Genomic DNA, 20,331 nt, shown 5'->3' on the forward strand with positions numbered 1-20,331 from the left:
GGTAGCATAATATGGGCCCTTTAGGTTTGAAGTTGAACCAATTTCTGTTTAATTTCTTAACATTAGTGTGTGAAAATATGTCAGTTGATATGACGTCTTTGGATGAAGGTTTTCTAAGAGACTGAACAGCCGAAATGTCGCTGTTTTTCAAGTGTTCTTGGACTGAACTACTGCAAAGTCTATATGAATCTTGTTGTTACATTTGGGGACTCCGCTATCGTCATTTCAAACAGTGCAAATATCTTTTTAGCAGCTGCAAATAACCACTTGTTTATTGTGGCATTCAATTTTTCTAGTTTTTATAGTAGAATACAAGTCAGGGTACATACAAAAGATTGCATTCAATATAGTTCTTCCTGAAAAATGGAGAAGTGTCAGACATTGCATAAACCGAAAACAAAATCGGCAGAAGCTGACAAGGCAGAAAAACAAACGACATTTAGTGTACTTTGCATAAGAGAATTGCATTGCAGATCTGAGCATAACCATTAACCAAAACTTTATCTTTTTTATGTGAGAGAGAGATGAGAGAGATCCATCTGTATTCATCAAATCATATATAGAACAAACCCCACTTTCACTCCAGTCTGATTTGAACAAGGATTTCTTGTTAAGTTATCACCCTGGTTTTCTATAGCACAGATTTGTGTGGAGACAAATTTCCCAAACTGTAGAGCTTGCCTATGAAACGTTGACAATTTCATAGGTGTTTTGGACATATCAAAATCCCACTTTAACAAAACAAACCAAATTCTCCACACTATATTGTTGTTTTTATTTATTTATATATTTATTTATTTATTTATTTATTTATTTATTTATTTATTTATTTATTTGAAGGACAATGTGCAGATACATTAAAAAGATGGCTGCACCAGATTTAGCAAAATGCTAATTTCCATCTGTAGTCCTTTAAGAACTGCTATATCATCAGCAAACAGACTAATAAAAAATATTTTCCCATAATATTAACACCTTCAGTGTCTGAAGAATTGCCATAATTGCACCTGCCATAATATACAAAATTGGGCTAATTGGACATCCTTGGCTTTTGCCACATTTCACAAAAAACAAAAAAACAAAATAAAACTGTTAAAAAACCCTGTTTGACAGCAGCACAACTGCTTATGTCTCTATAAAGCATTCTAATGTTACATAATTTAGACCCAAAGCCAAATGTTTCCATAGTCCTAAACAGAAAAGGATGCTTTAAAGAGTCAGAAGCCTTGAAAAAAGTCTAGAAACAAAATAAAATGTCTAATACTGAGTGAGGTGATGAATATATGAAAATATGAAAAGCCAATTGTGTCTTATCAGTTATTTGGCACGTGAATCACACACTTATAGTGTAATAGGCCTCAAATTGTCACAAAGTAACTTGTCTTAATTTGGCTCTGATAATAAGGAAATGATTACTCTTTTAACGGTGGGTATTAATGTCTGTTTGTCAGTGCACTCTTTAAAGGCTTCTAATAAAAGTTGTTAATGTCATTCCAGAAAAAAGTGATAAAATTCTATAATGATCCTGTCAGGGCCTGGTGATTTGCCATCAGCCATCTGAGTTACATGTTAACAGTTAATGTTGAGTTCAGCTAAAGTAATTTCTGATTCACTTACATTTTTAAAGTTTGAATTAATTAAAGGAGTTTTACCTTTTATATAATTAAAAAAGAAGATGCACCTTGAGGTGAAAATTTGGCAGTGTATTTTTTTTTTTTTATTCTATAATTTATAGCATTAGGCTCATCAGTTAAACTATAATCTGCAGATTATATAAGAAACTACAGATGAATTAATTAGGTGAAATTATTCTCTAAATCTTCAATCCATTTAGCTCTAGAGCAGACAAAAGCCCCTTACTTTGTCTGTATTATACAAACAAAGCATATATATATATACACGATGTACAATGTATATTGGCAAGGCAAGGCAAGTTTATTTGTATAGCACAATTCGTACATAAGGTAATTCAAAGTGCTTTACAGAATAAGAAAGACATTAAAATCACACAAATCAAAACATAAATAATCACCCAATCTGCAACTCTCTCACCCACTCGTTTGCACCCTTTAAAAACACTCTTTAAACACGAAAGCTGTCGGAACTATCAACAACAAATTATTGAGCTACAAGCATGGATATTTGTTTTAGAATCTGAAAAAGGACTTCACCGAACCCTCCCTGTGACCTCCAACGGTAAGCAGCCTACAGTTACTTTCAGAGAAGAGAGTGAAAAAACTGCTACTTTCAACTTAAACCTGAGTGATACGGTGTCTTTTCTAAAACTTTGTAAAGACAAGAATTTCAAGCCAACGCGACAATTGATAAGACACAATGCTAATATAGTTACATCACCCAAAATACAGCTTACAAACAGATTTTTACCACTGTCACAGACTGATGTTGATGTTAATATACAAACGGAAAATGGATTTTTGTCGCAAAACAAGAGCAATGAAGTTGGCAAAAGAGCGGCGGCAGACAGGCGGTCTGTGCCAAACGTCAAGGTCAGAGATACGCTGCTGCTAGGAGACGGTGCTATCAGAGATGTGACTCACAGAGGAATCAAAACTTGCTCGTACCCCAGTCACACTGCCTCTGAGATTACAAAACTCCTCCCAAAAGTTTTGTCAACATACCAAGGAGCTAAGCAGCTGATTGTGCACGTGGGTGTAGTTGACACCAGAATGAATCAGACTGAAATCTTGAAAAAGCATTTCATTGAATTATTTGAGGAGCTTGATAAAGTGGAGGTTAAGACTTTCATCAGTGGACCTCTTCCTACCATAGACAGAAGGAAGATGAACAAATTTACCCGGCTGCTTCAGCTGAACACATTGCTGTTCAACGAATGTGCAGCCAGAGGTCTGCACTACATTGAGAACTTTGATCTATTCTGGAAACGAGAGGACCTGTTCAAGGGAAATGGCCTGCACCTGAGCAGAGGTGGAGTGAGAGTGTTGACGGATAACCTCCTCCACACTCTGAGAAACCGGCCTGGACAGGGTCCTGGGCCAGTGAGAGAAAAGAGGAATGAGAGAAGCATACCTGCTGCACCAACCAGAGACCGAGCCAATGTGTCAGCACCACCAGCAGCACCACAACTACAACCACCACCTCCCCCAGCTAAGGACTCACGACCAGCAGCACAACCATCTCCCCCAGTGAAGGATTCAAAAGTGAAGGATGCATCTCCTGCGTCACTTCCCTCAGGGCCCACATCACAGGCCTTGAACCTGTCTGTGACAGCCCCAGCAGAGGTTTCAGTCGCAGCAGCACCCACATCACCTCCCCTGCCCACAGACCAGCCCTGGGTCCCCTTTGCTACATCTACTCCCTCTAGGGAATCCTCACTCTCCTTTTCCTTCCCACCTTCACCTATGGCCCTTCCCGACCATCTAGAACTCAGTCTCATGCTGTCTCAGGACATACAGTCATGATAAAAATAATATCATGCTGAGGCCCTGTGATGGAGCTATATCTACAGATACAACACGTAGACTGATTAACAGAAGGACAGTTAAACTGTCCAATCAGAGACATTTAGTTTACATTCCCTGTAAGACGGTAACATCCAGTCCTACTGAAACTAATCTGAAACTTGCTGTGCTCAATGTCAGATCTTTATGTAACAAATCCTTTTTAATTAATGATTTTATTTCTTCTTTTAGTCTTGACTTTATGTTTATAACCGAAACATGGCTTGACAAAAACACAGGTAATGCAGTTCTAGTGGAATCAACTCCACCCAACTTCAAATTTGAATCTGAAACACGAGTAAACAAAAAGGGTGGAGGTGTGTGTGCATTTTTAGAGATAATTTAGTTACTCACAGATTGCCATTTGGGGTGTTTTCATCTTTTGAGTATGTTTCATTTAAAATGGAGCTAGAACAATCCCTCTTCATACTCTACTTAGTCATATACAAACTTCCCCAGCACTGTCTGAGTTTTATTGATGATTTTACTGAGATGCTTTCAGTCGTATGCACAGACTTTGATGGTTTAGTCATTACAGGTGATTTTAATGTACATGTGGATAATGTGTTTGACAGAAAGGCTAAAGAGCTCAGTTCTGTCCTTGAAACCTTTGGTCTGACTCAGCATGTCAGCGAGCCCACCCACAACAGAGGACACACTCTGGACCTGCTCATTACAAAAGGAGTAAATATTTCAAATGTCAATGTGGTGGATGTTGCTCTGTCTGATCATTTCTGTGTGTCTTCTTTGACCTGTCTGTTATTCCCAAACCAGCGGCTGGTCCTGCAGTTGTTCGAAGGAGACACATGAATGATAACACAGGTGCACTGTTCATGGAAATGATACACTTTGAAAATGCCTCATGTTCTAATGTTGATGATTTGTTGAACTCTGTAACTTCGAGTGTTTTGAATGTTCTGGACACCATTGCCCCAATGAAGGTTAAAATGGTTAAAGATAAGCAGAAAGCGCCATGGAGGAATGATGACTTGGTCAGGGCACAGAAAAGGGAGTGCCGGAGGGCCGAGCGGGAATGGCGCAAGTCAAAGCTCCAGATTCATTATGAGATTTACAGAGAAAAGATGTATATGTACAACCACAGTTTATGTAGAACAAGGCAAAGGTATTTTTCTGACATTATTGGAAGTTGTAGTAACAACTCTCGTGTCCTGTTTGCAACGGTAAACAGATTAACAAACCCCCCAGCTCCACTGCCGTTAGAACTAATTCCCACATCTAAGTGCAATGAGTTTGCAGTGTTCTTTAATGACAAGGTTCAGGGCATTAAAAATGCCATAAATTCCACAACGCAAATAACAACCCAGCACCCACCTAGACACTTAGAGCTGACTCACTTTGCACCTGTAACTGACAAAACTGTCCAAGAGATTGTCACCAGTCTGAGTTCATCTACATGCTGCCTCGATGTGTTACCCACTAAATTTCTAAAGTCTGTGCTCAACAGTTTGCTGTCACCACTCACTCACATAGTTAATATGTCACTTCAATCTGGAACATTCCCAAGCGCTTTGAAAACTGCGGTTATCAAGCCTCTCCTAAAGAAGAGCAGTCTTGATGCCACAATATTGAACAATTATCGACCGATCTCAAATCTGCCGTTTTTAGGCAAAGTCCTCGAAAAAGTTGTTTACCAACAACTTATTAACTTCCTCGAAATGAACAACTCCTTTGATGTCTTCCAATCAGGTTTTAGACCCCACCACATCACTGAGACTGCTCTTATCAAGGTGACAAATGGCATCCGCATGAACACTGATGCAGGCAAAGTCTCAGTCTTGATCCTGTTAGATCTGAGTGCTGTCTTTGACACTGTGGATCATGGGATTCTCTTACAGAGACTAGGGGACTGGTTCAAGTCCTATTTAGAAAACAGGGAGTACTTTGTTGAAATTGGAAAATGTATATCAGATAAAATGTCCCTGACCTGTGGGATACCCCACAGGTACCCCTGCTGGTCAATCTCTACATGCTGCCGTTAGGCCAGTTAATACGCAGCAATAATGTGTCTTACCACAACTATGCAGATGACACTCAGATCTATATCTCACTGGCAGCAGGTGAATATGGACCAGTGGATTAGTTTAGTTTTTATTGTATACAGGTTATGCAATTTAGTTTGCTAGCGAGATTTTCCCTCAAAACTAATCTTTTTAATCCATCCCATTTACTAGTAGGAGACAGTTCAGACATTTCTTTTACGACAATTAGTGCCTTAATTCTATTACAAAAGTGTTTATTTTGTATTTCCAGTAAATATCATTTTACAACGTGTTTTTATCTTTTGTTTCCGAGTTTTAACGCATAATATCGTTTGTTTTTTTGGTTGTTTTTTAAAAAAAAAGCTTTATCTGAAAGACTTCCGGGGTCGCTTTAAACTCAACCACTCAGATTTCTGTGCGACTGGTGACGTCATACTCCAGCGACTGTCGGTTCGCGCATGGTGTTGTTTTTCTCGTGTTTTTTTACGACATGCGTGAATATACAGTATTAAGAGCGTTTTTATACTGCTTTTGTCAATCATAGTGTAACTGAATATACTTTGCGAAGGCATAAAACTACCGAGATATGGAGAGCTGTGAGTCATTGGGAATAGAGTTGGTTCTTAACGAAAAAGACGGACCAGCGCCTTGCTGTCCTCACGGTACGTATCCAAAACATGACTGCCACTGGTTATTTAATGATATTTTAGATTGCAGTTAGGTGCATGCTTTTTGGCTTTCTACTACATGCATATTTCATCATAGTCCTGTTATTGACAATGTCCAGGCCCCACTTTATTATTTGAGAAAGTTTGTGAGGGGGGCTCTAAAGGCAGAAGGTTCTACGCCTGCTCAGCTTGCAGAGACAGAAAAGACTGCCACTTCTTCCAGTGGGAGGATGAGAAGGTAAGAGCTGTAGATTATAGTAAGAATTAAGACAGTGCATAGCTATGGTTTTACAAAGTAGGACTTTTATGTTTGTGGCAGGTGTCAGAGGCCAGGCAGCTCGCAAGAGAAGAGGAAAATAAGGCGAAGTTGCCACCTTTTACCCATAAGCAGTACTGTGCCAGGTAAGAACTGTTATACATGTTGACATCTGTACTCTCTTGATAGGTTTTATAGCTGGGTGTTATGGTGATGAATGTCATATTTTAGGGAGTTTTTACAGTAATGATAATCAGATGGTATTTTTGCAACCTCAGAAATGTACTAAAACCTGCCTATAGATGTCCCGCTTAAGTACATTAAGTAGATTTGAAGACAAACCACAAAACTGATACTGATTGTTTCGAATCCAGAGGATCCGAAGGCTGTTACGATCTGCCAATATTGGGGATGATTGTGATTATTCTGTACTTTCAGTTTACTCCAAACTCGCCCATAGCCCCTTTTTTTTTACCATAAACCATCAAAAGAACTGTGTTGTCATGTTTTGTACAGTTATCTCTTTCCACTAAAGTGTTCAAATAAAGCTTTATGTGAATTCTTTAGGCAGCAGGTAGGCCAAAACAAAGCATCGGCCTGTGCTGGAAATTTAAGACTGATAGCCAATGTGCTAAAAAGGTCAAATATTGTCCCGATATATCCACCAAACATAGATTTACCATAGACATATGGTTCTCAAAATTTTCATGCAAAGTATCGCCTAGAAAAAATTTGGCTTTCCAAGTACCAACAAACTACTAAAATAGGGCTCTGCTATTGCTGCAGTAGTTCAAACCATAACCTACCCCAAAGGAAGACCAAAAAACCAATATAATGATTTTAAATTTAGCAAATATTGCAACAGTAAAACTTCGTATATCTTGAACATTCTCAAACATCTCTTTTCAATATAGTTATCAGAGCTTGTTCTGTTCGATATTACCCAAATTTTGTCATATTTAACAGTATATCAGTTTCCTATAGAATACTTTACATGAACCATATTGATAATGCATTTCTTCTTAAATAGTTGATGATAAAATGTCCTTTACTTCTGATAGGTTGAAAAAGTTTGTGGGCTTACTGCTGCATGAGAAGAAGTTCTGTGTAGAGTGTCAGTTGCTGCTGTTGCCAGGGGAACAGGCTGCTCACTCCTCTCACAGACTCTCTGAGGTGACTAGTGCTCAGCTGAGGAGGCCCAGTGTTCTGCTCCGACCTCTGGAGAACAAGAAGAGCAACGCCCAGTACCTGTTCGCTGACCGGACTGCACACTTTCTGCTCAATACGCTGGTCAGTCTCGGCTTCAAGAAGGTGCTATGCGTGGGCACCCCAAGGTAACAATTTTTGTATGTGCTATTTGTGATACATATATCATGGTATTGATGTTGAATTAAAACCTGACTGTATGATAATTGATAATAAAACTATCAATGAGAGACTAGATGGTCTTTTTGGAAGATATTGAGCTTTTTTCTTGGAATCAAAATTGAGCTGAAAATTTTGGTATTGTGACTGGGGATGTCAAGAAAATTAGGTTCATCAGCGATTGTGATTATTCATGTGACAGTAAATTTGTGAAGCTAAATTGAGTCATTTCAATTCAGTCTATTAAAAAAAAAAGTATTATAAAATGCTTTTGTATCTGACTGCAAATGTGTCAATAACTTAACTTTATCACTCAGAAGGATAGAGAAGGTTTTGAATAATCACACAATTGTGATGCCTTTTCTCACAGTAAAAATAATGGCTTACACTTGTAATGTGCTTTTTCAAAGCGCTACACTATAGTCATTATTCATTCATTTCCACACTTGGTGGGGGTAAGCTACTATTGTAGCCACAGCTGCCCTGGGGCAGACTGACGGAAGTGAGGCTGCCAATCTGTGCCATCGGCCCCTCCGACCACCACCTATCATTCGCACACACACTACTTTCATACTAGGCAATGTGGGTGAAGTGTCTTGCCTAAGGACACAATGACAGAACTTGGTCCGAGCGGGACTCGATCCTCCGACCGGGGTTGGGGGTTGGGGGACCAACACTCTAACCACTGAGCCACTGTCGCCCCAACACACAACAGTACTTGATTTGTAAGTTAATTTGTAGTAGTTGAATAAATTATGATACTGTACTGGCATAAAACTTGAATCACTGGAGCATTTGCAGTAGGCAGGGATTAGCCCCAAAGAAAGATGTGATATTGTTAATACATCTATATTATGATGGTATACCTTATGTGGACATATATAATTAGGTGTAAAAAGAAGCCCAACTGTTGGATATATCAATTATTTATTTTATTTCAATATTGCACTGAAGGACAATGTACATTTTTTATAATACAGTTTGAATGATTTGTTTCTATGCTACACAAGTTATATTACAATGCTTTACTTTTTATAATAATATATTTTCTTTGCTCTCTGCAGACTGCATGAGCTGATTAAGTTAAGAAACCTGGAGAAGAAAGACACGCCCATGCAAAGTCTGCTGCTGGACATTGACTTCAGGTGAGTAGCATGTCAAAAATGCCCCTCCACGTCTTTTAATTATAGGCCAGAATGAAATTGTATTTTGCTAGTGTGACAGTATTTATTTGAAAAAGTGCACGACAGTAGTGAAAATGCAATTTGGACATTTTTTAAATCAAGAAGGAGGGAACCTTGTGTCCGCGCAGATGCGGACTTTTCAGCAGCGTAACTCCGCAACCAGTCGTGCTCTCATGTAAAGTCAAACAGCGTCTCAAAGCGGAGGCACGGGGCTATTTAAATATTTTTCTGTGAGTTACGGTAATCTGCCTCTGTTGCTCCGCGAAGGTGACGAATGAGAGCGCGGGTGCTGCGGTCATTTACTCGATGCGTAAAAGAAAAAATACAGATGAAAGTGAAAAATAGAAGTAGATGTGTGAAAAAATGCAGTAAATTCTGATACTTCCTTTAATATGATTTTTATGGCTAACAAAAATATAGGTGACCTATACTGGCCCATAGTAAACTCAGTCCTTAAAGGGTTAAACAGTAACAGGCAATGCTCTGCGAATCCTTAATGATGTATTATGCAAAATGAAATTTTATGATGTTATAATAGGTTTTAATACCACTAGTATATCCAAGTTGCAATTTGAGTGATTTATGCATGTTTTAGTGAGCCATAGTGAGCCATTTGAGGCTTGATGGCTTGTAAAAGATGTGTTTGCACCTACCCCATATCTCCGCTCAAGGATTGCTTTTTACTTACCCCATACGATACTTAATCAAAGCACCATAAATGAAAATTGGCTGTGCGTTATGGTGAAATGCCAGTATGAAGAGGTGAGGCCAGTTGCAGAGATTGAATTCTGCAGTTTAGAACACAGCCTTTCCTTTTTATTAAGTCAATGAATCAACTAAATGTAAAATGACATTTACATATCCGAAAGTCTCTTACTGAATTCCCTAAAAAAGTATATAATATGTCTTCTATCTTGAATATGAGTAAGATGTGAAGCAAGTGAGCTATAAAGGGAGTGTTCTGTGGCAGAACTCCATGTGGTTGGGCCATTCTTGGGCATCCGGTTTGATGAAGCGCACCGCTGGGTACAGGGGCTCGGTGAACTGATGGTGAGCCCGGTCAAACACTGTCGTCATGACAGCGGAGAAGCTATGCAGCACGCTCATGGTTTCTGCGTCGAAGAACACCAGCTGACCCTTATCGAACTGCACCCACATGCCCACCCTACTCAGTCGCGACCGCCCCACGCCCACCCAATGACATACCATGTTTCTGTCATTGTGCCAGGCCAACAACTTTTCGTTCCTGTACTCCACGCACCACGAGTTTCTATTACGACCAAGTTTGGATCCTTTGTCCCGCCCCTTCCTCTCCAGTCTCTCATAAGCCACGCCCACTGCCCAACTGGAACAGCAGCGCACGTCTACCTCCCAGTATCCCTGACCAGAGCAAAGAGGGGCAGAGCCAAGACCGCAGCACACTTGATCAAACTTAAGGGGGTGCTCCGGGGATGAACAGGCTGCTCTATAGAACAGGCCTTTGCCATCTGAGGTGGCATTGAGTTGTGGGTGGCATGTCTGAGGGTCGACCACTGCAGGCAGCAGGTCTGGAAAAAAATGGTGGAATTCAGTTACTTGTTTTTGGTGACAGAGTAAGAAAAAATCTGTATGAGATGTGTCTAAATTATACACAAGGCTTTTTTTGTAGTTGGAATGTTACAGTGTCATGTAAAGTCGTGATTATTGAAAACTTTCTGAGTCATATAGTCTAAATTGGGGATCCCAATTGTAAAGTGATCAAATAGATTATATACATTCAAGTGGCAAAAGGTTTAAAATGTTGTTTATTTTGTTTGTATGAATGGTTTATTGTTTATTAGTACCTTATTTATTCAAAATTTTCCCTGTTTTCAATTTAAAAAAACAATATACTGTGGCATAATTTTTAAATAATGTTATTGAATCAACTAGACATGTCTAAATTACCGTGGCTGTCCATGAGTTTCAGGGTGATGAAAGCTTGGCACCAATGTCATGGTAATTAATAATGATATCCTCTGAATGAAGAGTGCTCTGAATGGGGCATATACACAGGAAGCCAAATCCCATGAATATATCTTTTATTAACCCAATGTTGCAAAATGATTAAAAATATTTCTCCCTATAACCCTTTTAAAGATTATCCACACATGTGTAAACTTAGTCCACGTACCCAGCAGCAGGTTCTTCCTCTGCAGTTGAGCCCTCAGCTCTTTGCAGACTGACGAGAGCATTTGAACCAGCTTCTCAAAACGCTCCTCGTCCAATCGAATGTTCTCTTCCGCTCCGTCAGACTTCTGTAAACTGGAGAGGGTCATGTAGTTATAGTTAGTAACTGAAGTACAAAAGCCACTACTTCAGTTTTAATGGAATCTTACTTGATGATCTCGTTCTTGTCCTAAAAACAAAACACAAGAATGATTGGTATTTTGTTAAGCAGTTTGTTGTTGTTTTTTGGATTATTTCAGTAATATTTTACTAGAAGTATTGCACAAAACATGAATGACCCATAAAATTAACATGAATAGGTCTGAAATATCTTGTTTGGAAAGTTGCACTAGACGTTTCTGTTTTGTTTATTTTTGCAGTAATTTTAATAGTTTTAACCATAGTCGATATGCTAATTTTGCATCTCCAAAACAACAGTTGTGATATTATCTGGTTTACATTTTTGCCTCCTTTATTTTGCCTACACCTTATGCTTTGGGTCGTGTCATACCTCCATTTGTCCACCGGGAGCTGCCGTCCGGGTGTCTTTGACTGCTTGCTGCGTGATGCTTATTGTTCTTGACAGCTGGTGCAGATGTTGATTCCAGGTCTTGAGGACTTGGCCTAGCATTTCCCGAGTCCTCTTCATGTCTATGTCCAGAGTCTCTATAACAGCTTGTTCATCCTGCTTTAGCACTGCTCGCATGGCCTCAAACTGGGCATGAATCTGCTGCTTCATCACATCAGTTCTCGTCTAAATCAAATTATTTGTTTATTTTTGGCTCTTTTTTATTGTTATATAGGAAAAATCGAGTACTCACTGCAAGGTCTGCCCTGCGTTTTTTAAGCGATTGGATGCGAGCTTCAGTCTTGGTCTTCTGGGCCTGTAGCTCCTCCACCCTCTGTGACAGCTGCTCCTGTTGGATTAATACGTTCAATGTTTGTTTTTTATGGTCACTGATTTACAAAAATGACTGTAGTAAGACCCAAAGTAAAAGAATCCCAACATTCTAGAATCCATATAGTTTAACATCCTATGGTAGAATTTGCTACCTGTCTGTAAGATAGCAGATTTATTTTTTTTTGCTTGGTTTATGGTTAATATCTAGTTACTGTGTCTATCCACATGATTTAATTTTTGTTTATTTTCTGTCAGAAAATAAGTTATTCCCAAAAGTTTCAGACAGTGGGGCAGTTCAACCCCAAAGATATGGTTTTAAAGTATTTTCAACTCACAACAATGACAAGATTAATATAGCACAATATGGAATTGGAATTGAAAGTTTTTATTTTTATTTTTATATATATATATATATATATATATATATATATATATATATATATATATATATATATATATATATATATATATATATATATATATTTCCTTCAAAAATTGTAAATCTCCCTTACAGTTATATAGTCCCCTGCCCTCCATCTGAACTTATAACATCATCAAATTTTAATAAGTGAGCACGACCTATTGGTTAGACAAAATGCATACAAACATTATAAGGTTGGTATCACCATTTGTGCTTTTTGCCTGTCTCAGACTTGAATAAACTCGGATGTTAAAAATAAAACAAGATCTTAGGAGGCAGTACCGAAATTTGCAAAGTTTGAATTGCTAATTCACTGAGTAGGTGCTTCATAATGAGGCATGATGATGAAAAGACAGTTGTTATGATAAAAAGGCTACTGTTTTATAGGGGTGGGCTACATATCTAACAAGTGATAATATTGCAATTGTTGTTCTGAAGATATGCAATATATAGCAAATATTGAATATGTAAATATAACAATTAAAGCTGAGCTAAAATGGAATGAGCAGAAACCTCTAGTGCAAACTCCCAGTTACCATATAAAATGATATTTCTGTACTTTTTGTGGTTACTTTTATGGTCCATTTTGGTCCTGTTTTGTGTGTACTTGATCCTCCACCAATCATGATGGAGATAATGCCAAAAAAAAATCAAGATATAAATTTTTGTCAATATCGCCCACCCACATTGTTTTATACCTGAGTGGGTGGTGCTGCTTTGGCTGACCTCCTCTGCAGCTGTGGCGATCGAGGGAATGGCTGGACCCTGTCTTCTGTTGAGTCCAGTGGAGTCAGGCTCATAGCGTCCTGCAGTACACTCTGCCCACATGTAGATGGCACCCCCGCTCCTCTTTGCACTGACAGGGCAGACTGGGCAACAGGTGATTCTTCCTCACTGGACATTTCTGCTCAAGAATTGGGTCATTCTCAACAAACACTCTTTGGCAGAAATATTGTCTCCTTTTTAAGGAAAACCATTTTTTGGAAATTGAGCTTTCCCAGAAGAAGTTCTCGATTGTACTAGTTTTCGCTTTGAGCCTAATGTTGACGTCTATTAGGATTAGGTCTGGACGAGGATTGTAAAGAGGAGTGCAACACATCTTATCTCACCTCTTTTGATGTTTTCTTTTCTTTTTGTTTTTTAAAAGAAAATACCAACCATAGAAGTAAAACTAGTCCAGAAACAATGCGTGACTTGTTCTGGCTTGCTCTACACTACATAATTTTCTGGTGGAGGATCCATCAACTGCTTGTTTCCATGGAGATTTTACTCCTTAGTTTTGAGTGTCCTGCAGTATGGCATTAAACTTCTTTATCTTGCACTGATTTAATTTCAGGTGTTTTTATAGCTAAAAATAACACATGCATTCTGGCTGTGTGGGGGGCCAGCTTTCCACAGATCTGACCTGTAACTTACACATACTGTGAAACATTACGGGCAAGGCAAAAGCTTGGAGACAAGCAGGTGGCATCCAGAAAAGTTCCATAGTGCACCTTTAATAATGTAATAAGATTAATATAGGAAACACCGTGTCAATGTAAAAAACTCATTACTCAACTTGTCATGCACTGGGTTATGCTTGTCATTTGAGCACATGCATTACATACCATTATAAGATTTGCTAACTACTTACTTCCTTCTCCTATTGTAGATTATCTTACTTGATCACCAGTTCTTCCCGACACCGTTTTACACCTTGTACCTTTTCTAAGTCCCAGAAGAATGCTTTAGCTGCTCTCTCTTTGGGTGGGTGTGTTGATATTTGTGCAAGCCAGGGCCTGCACTACACCCAGTCCGCCGTGCATTACCGGGGAGATGCACCACATGACCCGCGTCCCTGTTGTTTGTCTTGTGCATGTGCAGCAGATAAGTCCTAACATGCTAATACTAATAGTACTGATATTCAAATACTTGACGTATTGTGTGTTTCAGGTACGCACAGTTCTACAGCCAGGGGGAGTTCTGCCACTACAACATGTTCAACCACTACTTCTTTGGAGGAGAGGTGAGGATTCAAAATAAATAAAACAAAGTAATTACGTTTTAAAGGTTTCAAAACAATACACTACAACTTCACAAATGTAATGCGATGTGCAGTAGTTTCATGCTTGCAGATTGTGTTGTGGTAGCACCCTGAAGACACAGTGGTTTAGCGCAAGGAGCAAAAGTGAGAGCGGGGACTCAGAATGTCAAAAACAAAACTAAAACATATTATGTTTTTGCGAATATAGCATTTTCAAAATAATAAAAGGTACCATGGTCTAAATATGATGTGTTCACAGTTAATACCCCATAGAAGTAAAATGCGTCCTCTTTAATTACGTTGTTATTTTTGCAGGCTTCCAGGAGCGTTCTCCAGAGTTTCCTCTCAGAGTCGGATGGAGATAAGGTGGTGATGGTGGCAGACCCTCCATTCGGGGGCCTGGTAAAACCTCTGGCCAACAGCTTCTCTCTTCTCTCTCACGCATGGAAAACACAACAGAGCAGCGGTAAGAATTATTTTATTTTATCTACTTTATTTACAAGCGTCTTGCACAACAACAGTATGTGCTCGGGTCTGAATTGGCAACCCTCTAGAATCATTCCACAAAATCTGTGCTTTTTTCAAGTAAAAAATTATAGTTATAGGAGTTGCATTTTTGAAATAAGCACATATTAAACTATCAAAAAAATGTTGGCCCAACTAAAACTTACTTTTATTTTAAATGGGAATGCGCTATTAAAAATTAGCAGTCTGGTAACAAAAATGAGAGTAACAGGAATGACACTTTCAACAATCAATCCATCCATCCTTCCATTTTCTTCCTCTTATCCGGGGCCGGGTCACGGGGGCAGCAGTCTAAGCAGGGACAGCATTTTTAAACAACTTTGCCAATTTCTAGTCCATGCTAGCTAGTACAGAGGCTCACGCTGTACACACTGAAAGTAAATTATTTGTCTATATTATTAATTTTATATTATATTAATTTGATCAGCTAAATATGTTGACGAATACATCAAAAAATGGTAACAGGAATGATGTGACAAAAATGACCCATCCCTTCTAAATTTTCTAAAACATTAAAAAATATAAAATATTGAAAAGAAAGAGATTGGGACTGTGGGAACATGTCTTCTAGATATAACAAATTCTTGTTGATGATGTCACTAGAATGTTAACGAGGAATTTTGAAGGATGGTAACAGGGATGACAAATGTTTAGAGACACTGCATAAAATAATACATAGGAAATAAAATAAATTATTTTCATGACTGACCCATTTAGCTCAAAGTTATTTCTTTAAGGTTTTCCCAAAGATTTGCACACATTTCATCTTGCTGAGAATCAGAATCAGAATCCTTTTATTGCCATCGTTTGTGAACACAGTTCACAAACTAGGAACTTACTTCGGTGATAAAGTGCAACATAAAACACACTGAATAAATACAAATAAGGGCATGCACAAAGTTAAAAAAGATATGCTTACAAAATCTAATAAAATACTTAAAGATAGAAAATATATACAACAGCAGCATCATAACAACAGTGCAAACATGACTTATTAAAGAGACCGGTGTTATAAAGTGTCCAATTTTGTGCAAATATTATAAAGTGTTCATGAGACAAACGGCAGACGGGAAGAAACCGTTCGTATGACGAGAGGTTCTGGTCCCTATGGACCGTAGCCTCCTGCCAGAGGGAAGTGGCTCAAATAGTCCATGTCCAGGGTAAGAAGTGTCAGCTGCTATACGGACCAACCCTTTGGGGACATCCCCAAAAACATACATTTGACTTTTTGAAAATTGCTTAAATATTATTTAAAATAGTTAAAAATGACAGAATATAACAAAGAAAAGTCTACATAATTGTATGGAAAAAAATCACATCTAAAAATGTATTTATTTGTTTATAAATAAAAATATATATATATATATATATATATAAATTTGTATTTCTTTGGGACATGAAAGGCACTGGCTTTGTGGCATGACCCAAATACTTATCCCACTACACCCCTATTTCTGCTTGCTGCACTGGAAAACGTTTAACCTTTTATTTACATTATGATTTTATCTACAGACAACAGTGTTGCAGAGATGCCAATGATGTGGATCTTCCCTTACTTTTTTGAACCTCGCATTGTGGAGTGTCTGCCATCCTTCAGAATGCTGGATTATCAGGTATGAATAATATAACAAATGACCAAACTTTAACTATGTATTTATTTAAATCATATCATTTCCTTGTTTTGGGACTAGGTGGACTATGACAACCACCCCTTGTACAAACACGGGAAAACTGGCCGGAAGCAGTCTCCTGTCAGACTGTTCACCAACATCTGTCCCCGAGACCTAGTTCTGCCCAAAGAGGAGGGCTACAGGTGTCCATGGTTACTGAAAATAAGCAAATGTTATTTAATACAGGTGTGGGTCAGGTACAACTACTTGACCCTATGTTATGCCTCCTCATTTGGGATTATGACATCATCGCATTGTAGAATATGAAAATCACCAATGCACAATAATGTAGGAACAAAGTAAAGTGTTTACTTGTATAGCAAATGATGAAGTTAAACTCTCTCAACTGGACAAATCGTTGTAAGCGTGAAGACGTTTCGCTGCTCATCCAAGCCGCTTCTTCAGTTCTGGTCTGATTGCTGGTGGCCACTGCCTTATATCTATCTGAAGGGAGGGGCTAACTACACTGTGAACATCTATTGTCTCCAGTTTCAGCTGGAACTACTCTATTCAACCCTTAACGACCCTGCTGTTGTTCTCATTGTTTTTTGGTCTGAGGATGAAGTTATAGATGAGGGAGAGGTTATGTCTCTTTATAAGCAGGGTCATTAAGGGCTGAATAGGGTGATTTTAACTTTGTCATTTGCTATGGATCAGACCTGGATGACTGAGGGTTTACACAGATGTGTTTACTTGTATCATATTATTTTCAGATTTTGCTCTGTGTGTGAGAGATACGTCTGGTCCCTCAACAAACACTGTGCCAAATGCAATGTGTGTCCATCTAAGGTACTACTCCTCCAACGTGACCCACTGTAAAACCCCTAGTAATTGCAATTAATTGTTTTTATTTATTGTTCCAGGATGGACGTGAATGGAAGCACTGCTCTGCCTGTGAGAAGTGTGTTAAGCCCTGTAAGTACAATCAACTGCTTTTATGATATACATCATCCGATATATAATGAATTCAGTAGAGTCATTTATTTGCATAGACAAGTTTGTAAATGCACTTTATCCCCCACTCCTCCTCCATCACTGTGCCTTACTGTTTGACTAGCTTTGAAGATGATTGGTTGAGTGGTGAAGGTAGATAACTGATTGGGGGCCCACTACAATTGTGACAGTCTTCTGGGTGCAGTTGCAAAGCCTATTTTGGAAGAGATAGTTACTTGCAAATTGTGGACGTTAGGGGTTGAATTGTTAACATTTATTTTTTTTATTGCTCCACTATTTATTTATTTTAACTTTTTGGAACTTGCACGTTAAAAGATCCAGTCTCGGCTAAAATATACAAGACAAGACTGTTAAAAAAAAAACCAGTATACCACAATTTCCTCCACAAACAACAAAATTTCCTATCTTATTCTGCATAAAAACTGCCAGCCCTGTAGTTTAGATCTGCACAAACATGTTCTGAAATGTGATTCTTCTATTAATTTGTCAGTTCATATTCCAGTATTTTTGTCTATTCTTCTGCACACAATTTAAAATGTGAACTTAGAACGGAATCATATTATTAAAACATAAATTGCAAATGTAATCGCAGTTGCAGTGCTTATCAGAAAAAAAATTTGTTTGATATTTTTGTGTGTCCATTCATGGGTTTGGGCTTTTTAAAGGGAAAACCTGACAACTCTGAAAACCTGAACATTCCACTCCAGCTTTGAATGTACTCGTAGAATATAGAATCCTTAAAAATGATAACTTTGTTTTTAGCCTGGAAGCACTGTGGAGCATGTGGCCACTGCGCTCTTCCGGATCACCCCTGTGGCTCTAGCAAAGAACAGGGCTGCTTCAACTGTGGCAGTCTCAAACACAAGCGCAAAGTCTGTCCACACAAAGACACCCAACGGACCAGCAAGTACGTCTACTGTAACATTATGGTTTATCCTTATTTAATGGGCCTATATTGTCAAAAATTTTACTAAATTGTTAAGCCGTGTTAAAATGTTGTTACCTCATCAAAAACATACCTGGAGTTATTTTGTTTCATTCACATATTTTTGAGTATACTTTTATTTTTAGTCTGTATAATCTCCAAAATGCTCTGTTCCACTTTGTGATGTCGTGAAGAGGTAGGTTTCAAGTTAACAGCTCCTTAGCTTTTGTTCATTGGAGATTGGCAATTCCAGTGCTGGAATTATACAAATTATTCTATTGAAGGTGTATGGAGTTTAAAAACACAGTGAAGCACTTCCACCTTGTGATGTCATGTGGTAGTACAGGAACAGTTGTTTTCTGTTTCACAGAAGAAATCAGCTTAAATATACTGGGGTGGTCTGTTAAACATGTGTAAATGAAACAAAATGCAATTCCGGCTATGTTATAATGTTGTTTGAGGAAACAGCATTATGACATAGATCAGAAAACAGTGCAATATGAGCCCTTTAATGTGTATTATACAGTAACTTGCTTTTTCATTGTGTTTTGTTTAGAAATGGTACCAAACTCAAAATGGGGAACAAGATTGAACCTCTCCTTAAGGCTAAAGCTAAGAGAAAGTCGGGTGCAGCAAGAAGAGCTAAAAAGGCAGCGGCTCTGTGCCAATGATGCAAACTTGGTTATATTATAAAGTTAACTTGGCTATTATGTTAAAAAATAAAAGTATTGGAACTTTACCATATTGGAGTGTGTTGTAATAATGACGTTTTGTTATGTTTACTGAATTATAGGTCGGTGCATCATAGAAGGGTTGCATAAAAACATTTTTGTTTACAGAAAGCAATGAAATATGATTTTGTACACACAAGGATATTTCAGACTTATAAAATTGATTTAGCTTGTTTTGTAATCATACCATAGTTTGAGACCTATTGAACAACATAATAAAGCCATCGTTGTAGAGTAAATTCATTGGTCCATAAGTATGTGAGGAATATCAAAAGAATATTATTATTTTGCATGAAGAAAATGAAAAATTATGTGTACTTGGATACATAGTGTTGTTCAGACTGACAAAGATGTGTTTTGACTTGAAAATGTCTTCATAGATGGCCACAAAATTAAATCTGACAGGGCTTTTTGAGTATCTTTTGTATGTAATGTTTCATTTTTGATGAGCACCTGACCATGAGGTCTTTGTAGGTCCTGTGTAACATTCACTAGCTCTGTCTTTAATGTTATTGAGAATATTCATTTTATAATATTCTTATTTTCTCACATTTTGAATCTGAAGCAGCAACACATTTGAGTGTAACACTCTGAAGGTGGAATGAAAAGCAGATGTATTCTAATCTGCTATATAATCAGAAGTTGGAGTGGTTAGACAACTTTTGGAGATGTTTTGATTTGATAAACAAGGTGGAAAGACTCAAGTGCAGTTTCTAAATATAATGAGAAAAAGCTACCATGATCATTCCCAGCAGACACTGACTCAACAGTTTTGTTTTCAAAGCTTGCAAACTATATAATGCATACAGTAGATGTCATCAAAATAATATGTTTCACAAATTCTTGTAGGTAATAATAATAATAATACATTTATTTTATTTGTATTGCACTTCATTTGCACTGAAATGCACTGCATTTCAGAGAAATCTCAGAGTGCTACAGACACAGAAGAAACATATAAAAACATTATAAAGGTCATGTTCATACACTGTGGAGGTAATTGTTTACATGAATAAAACCACAAAAAATATGAGCCTCAGTT

The 20,331-nt window shown here is 38.0% G+C and overlaps 2 protein-coding genes across 2 annotated transcripts; one reads left to right on the forward strand and one right to left on the reverse strand.

Annotated features, from left to right (window-relative positions):
- The first annotated feature begins 5,896 nt into the window (after positions 1–5,896).
- zcchc4 (zinc finger, CCHC domain containing 4) lies at positions 5,897–19,299 on the forward strand. Its single transcript, XM_033983496.2, has 13 exons — positions 5,897–6,141; positions 6,267–6,385; positions 6,467–6,549; positions 7,465–7,737; positions 8,833–8,913; positions 14,394–14,466; positions 14,800–14,950; positions 16,522–16,622; positions 16,701–16,822; positions 17,393–17,468; positions 17,543–17,594; positions 18,396–18,540; positions 19,115–19,299. Exons 1-13 carry the CDS (start codon positions 6,066–6,068, stop codon positions 19,227–19,229), a joined length of 1,467 nt encoding a protein of 488 aa, XP_033839387.1. The 5' UTR covers positions 5,897–6,065; the 3' UTR covers positions 19,230–19,299.
- si:dkey-219e21.4 (E3 ubiquitin-protein ligase TRIM62) lies at positions 8,817–14,199 on the reverse strand. The gene is made up of 7 exons (XM_055229178.1): positions 14,095–14,199; positions 13,160–13,365; positions 11,961–12,056; positions 11,651–11,893; positions 11,310–11,329; positions 11,105–11,235; positions 8,817–10,499 (listed from the first exon to the last, which is right to left on the reverse strand). Exons 2-7 carry the CDS (start codon positions 13,361–13,363, stop codon positions 9,898–9,900), a joined length of 1,296 nt encoding a protein of 431 aa, XP_055085153.1. The 5' UTR covers positions 13,364–13,365; positions 14,095–14,199; the 3' UTR covers positions 8,817–9,897.
- Positions 19,300–20,331: the final 1,032 nt, after the last annotated feature.

Source organism: Periophthalmus magnuspinnatus, chromosome 18, assembly GCF_009829125.3.
Source record: "Periophthalmus magnuspinnatus isolate fPerMag1 chromosome 18, fPerMag1.2.pri, whole genome shotgun sequence".
In the NCBI taxonomy this organism is placed as follows: domain Eukaryota; kingdom Metazoa; phylum Chordata; class Actinopteri; order Gobiiformes; family Gobiidae; genus Periophthalmus; species Periophthalmus magnuspinnatus.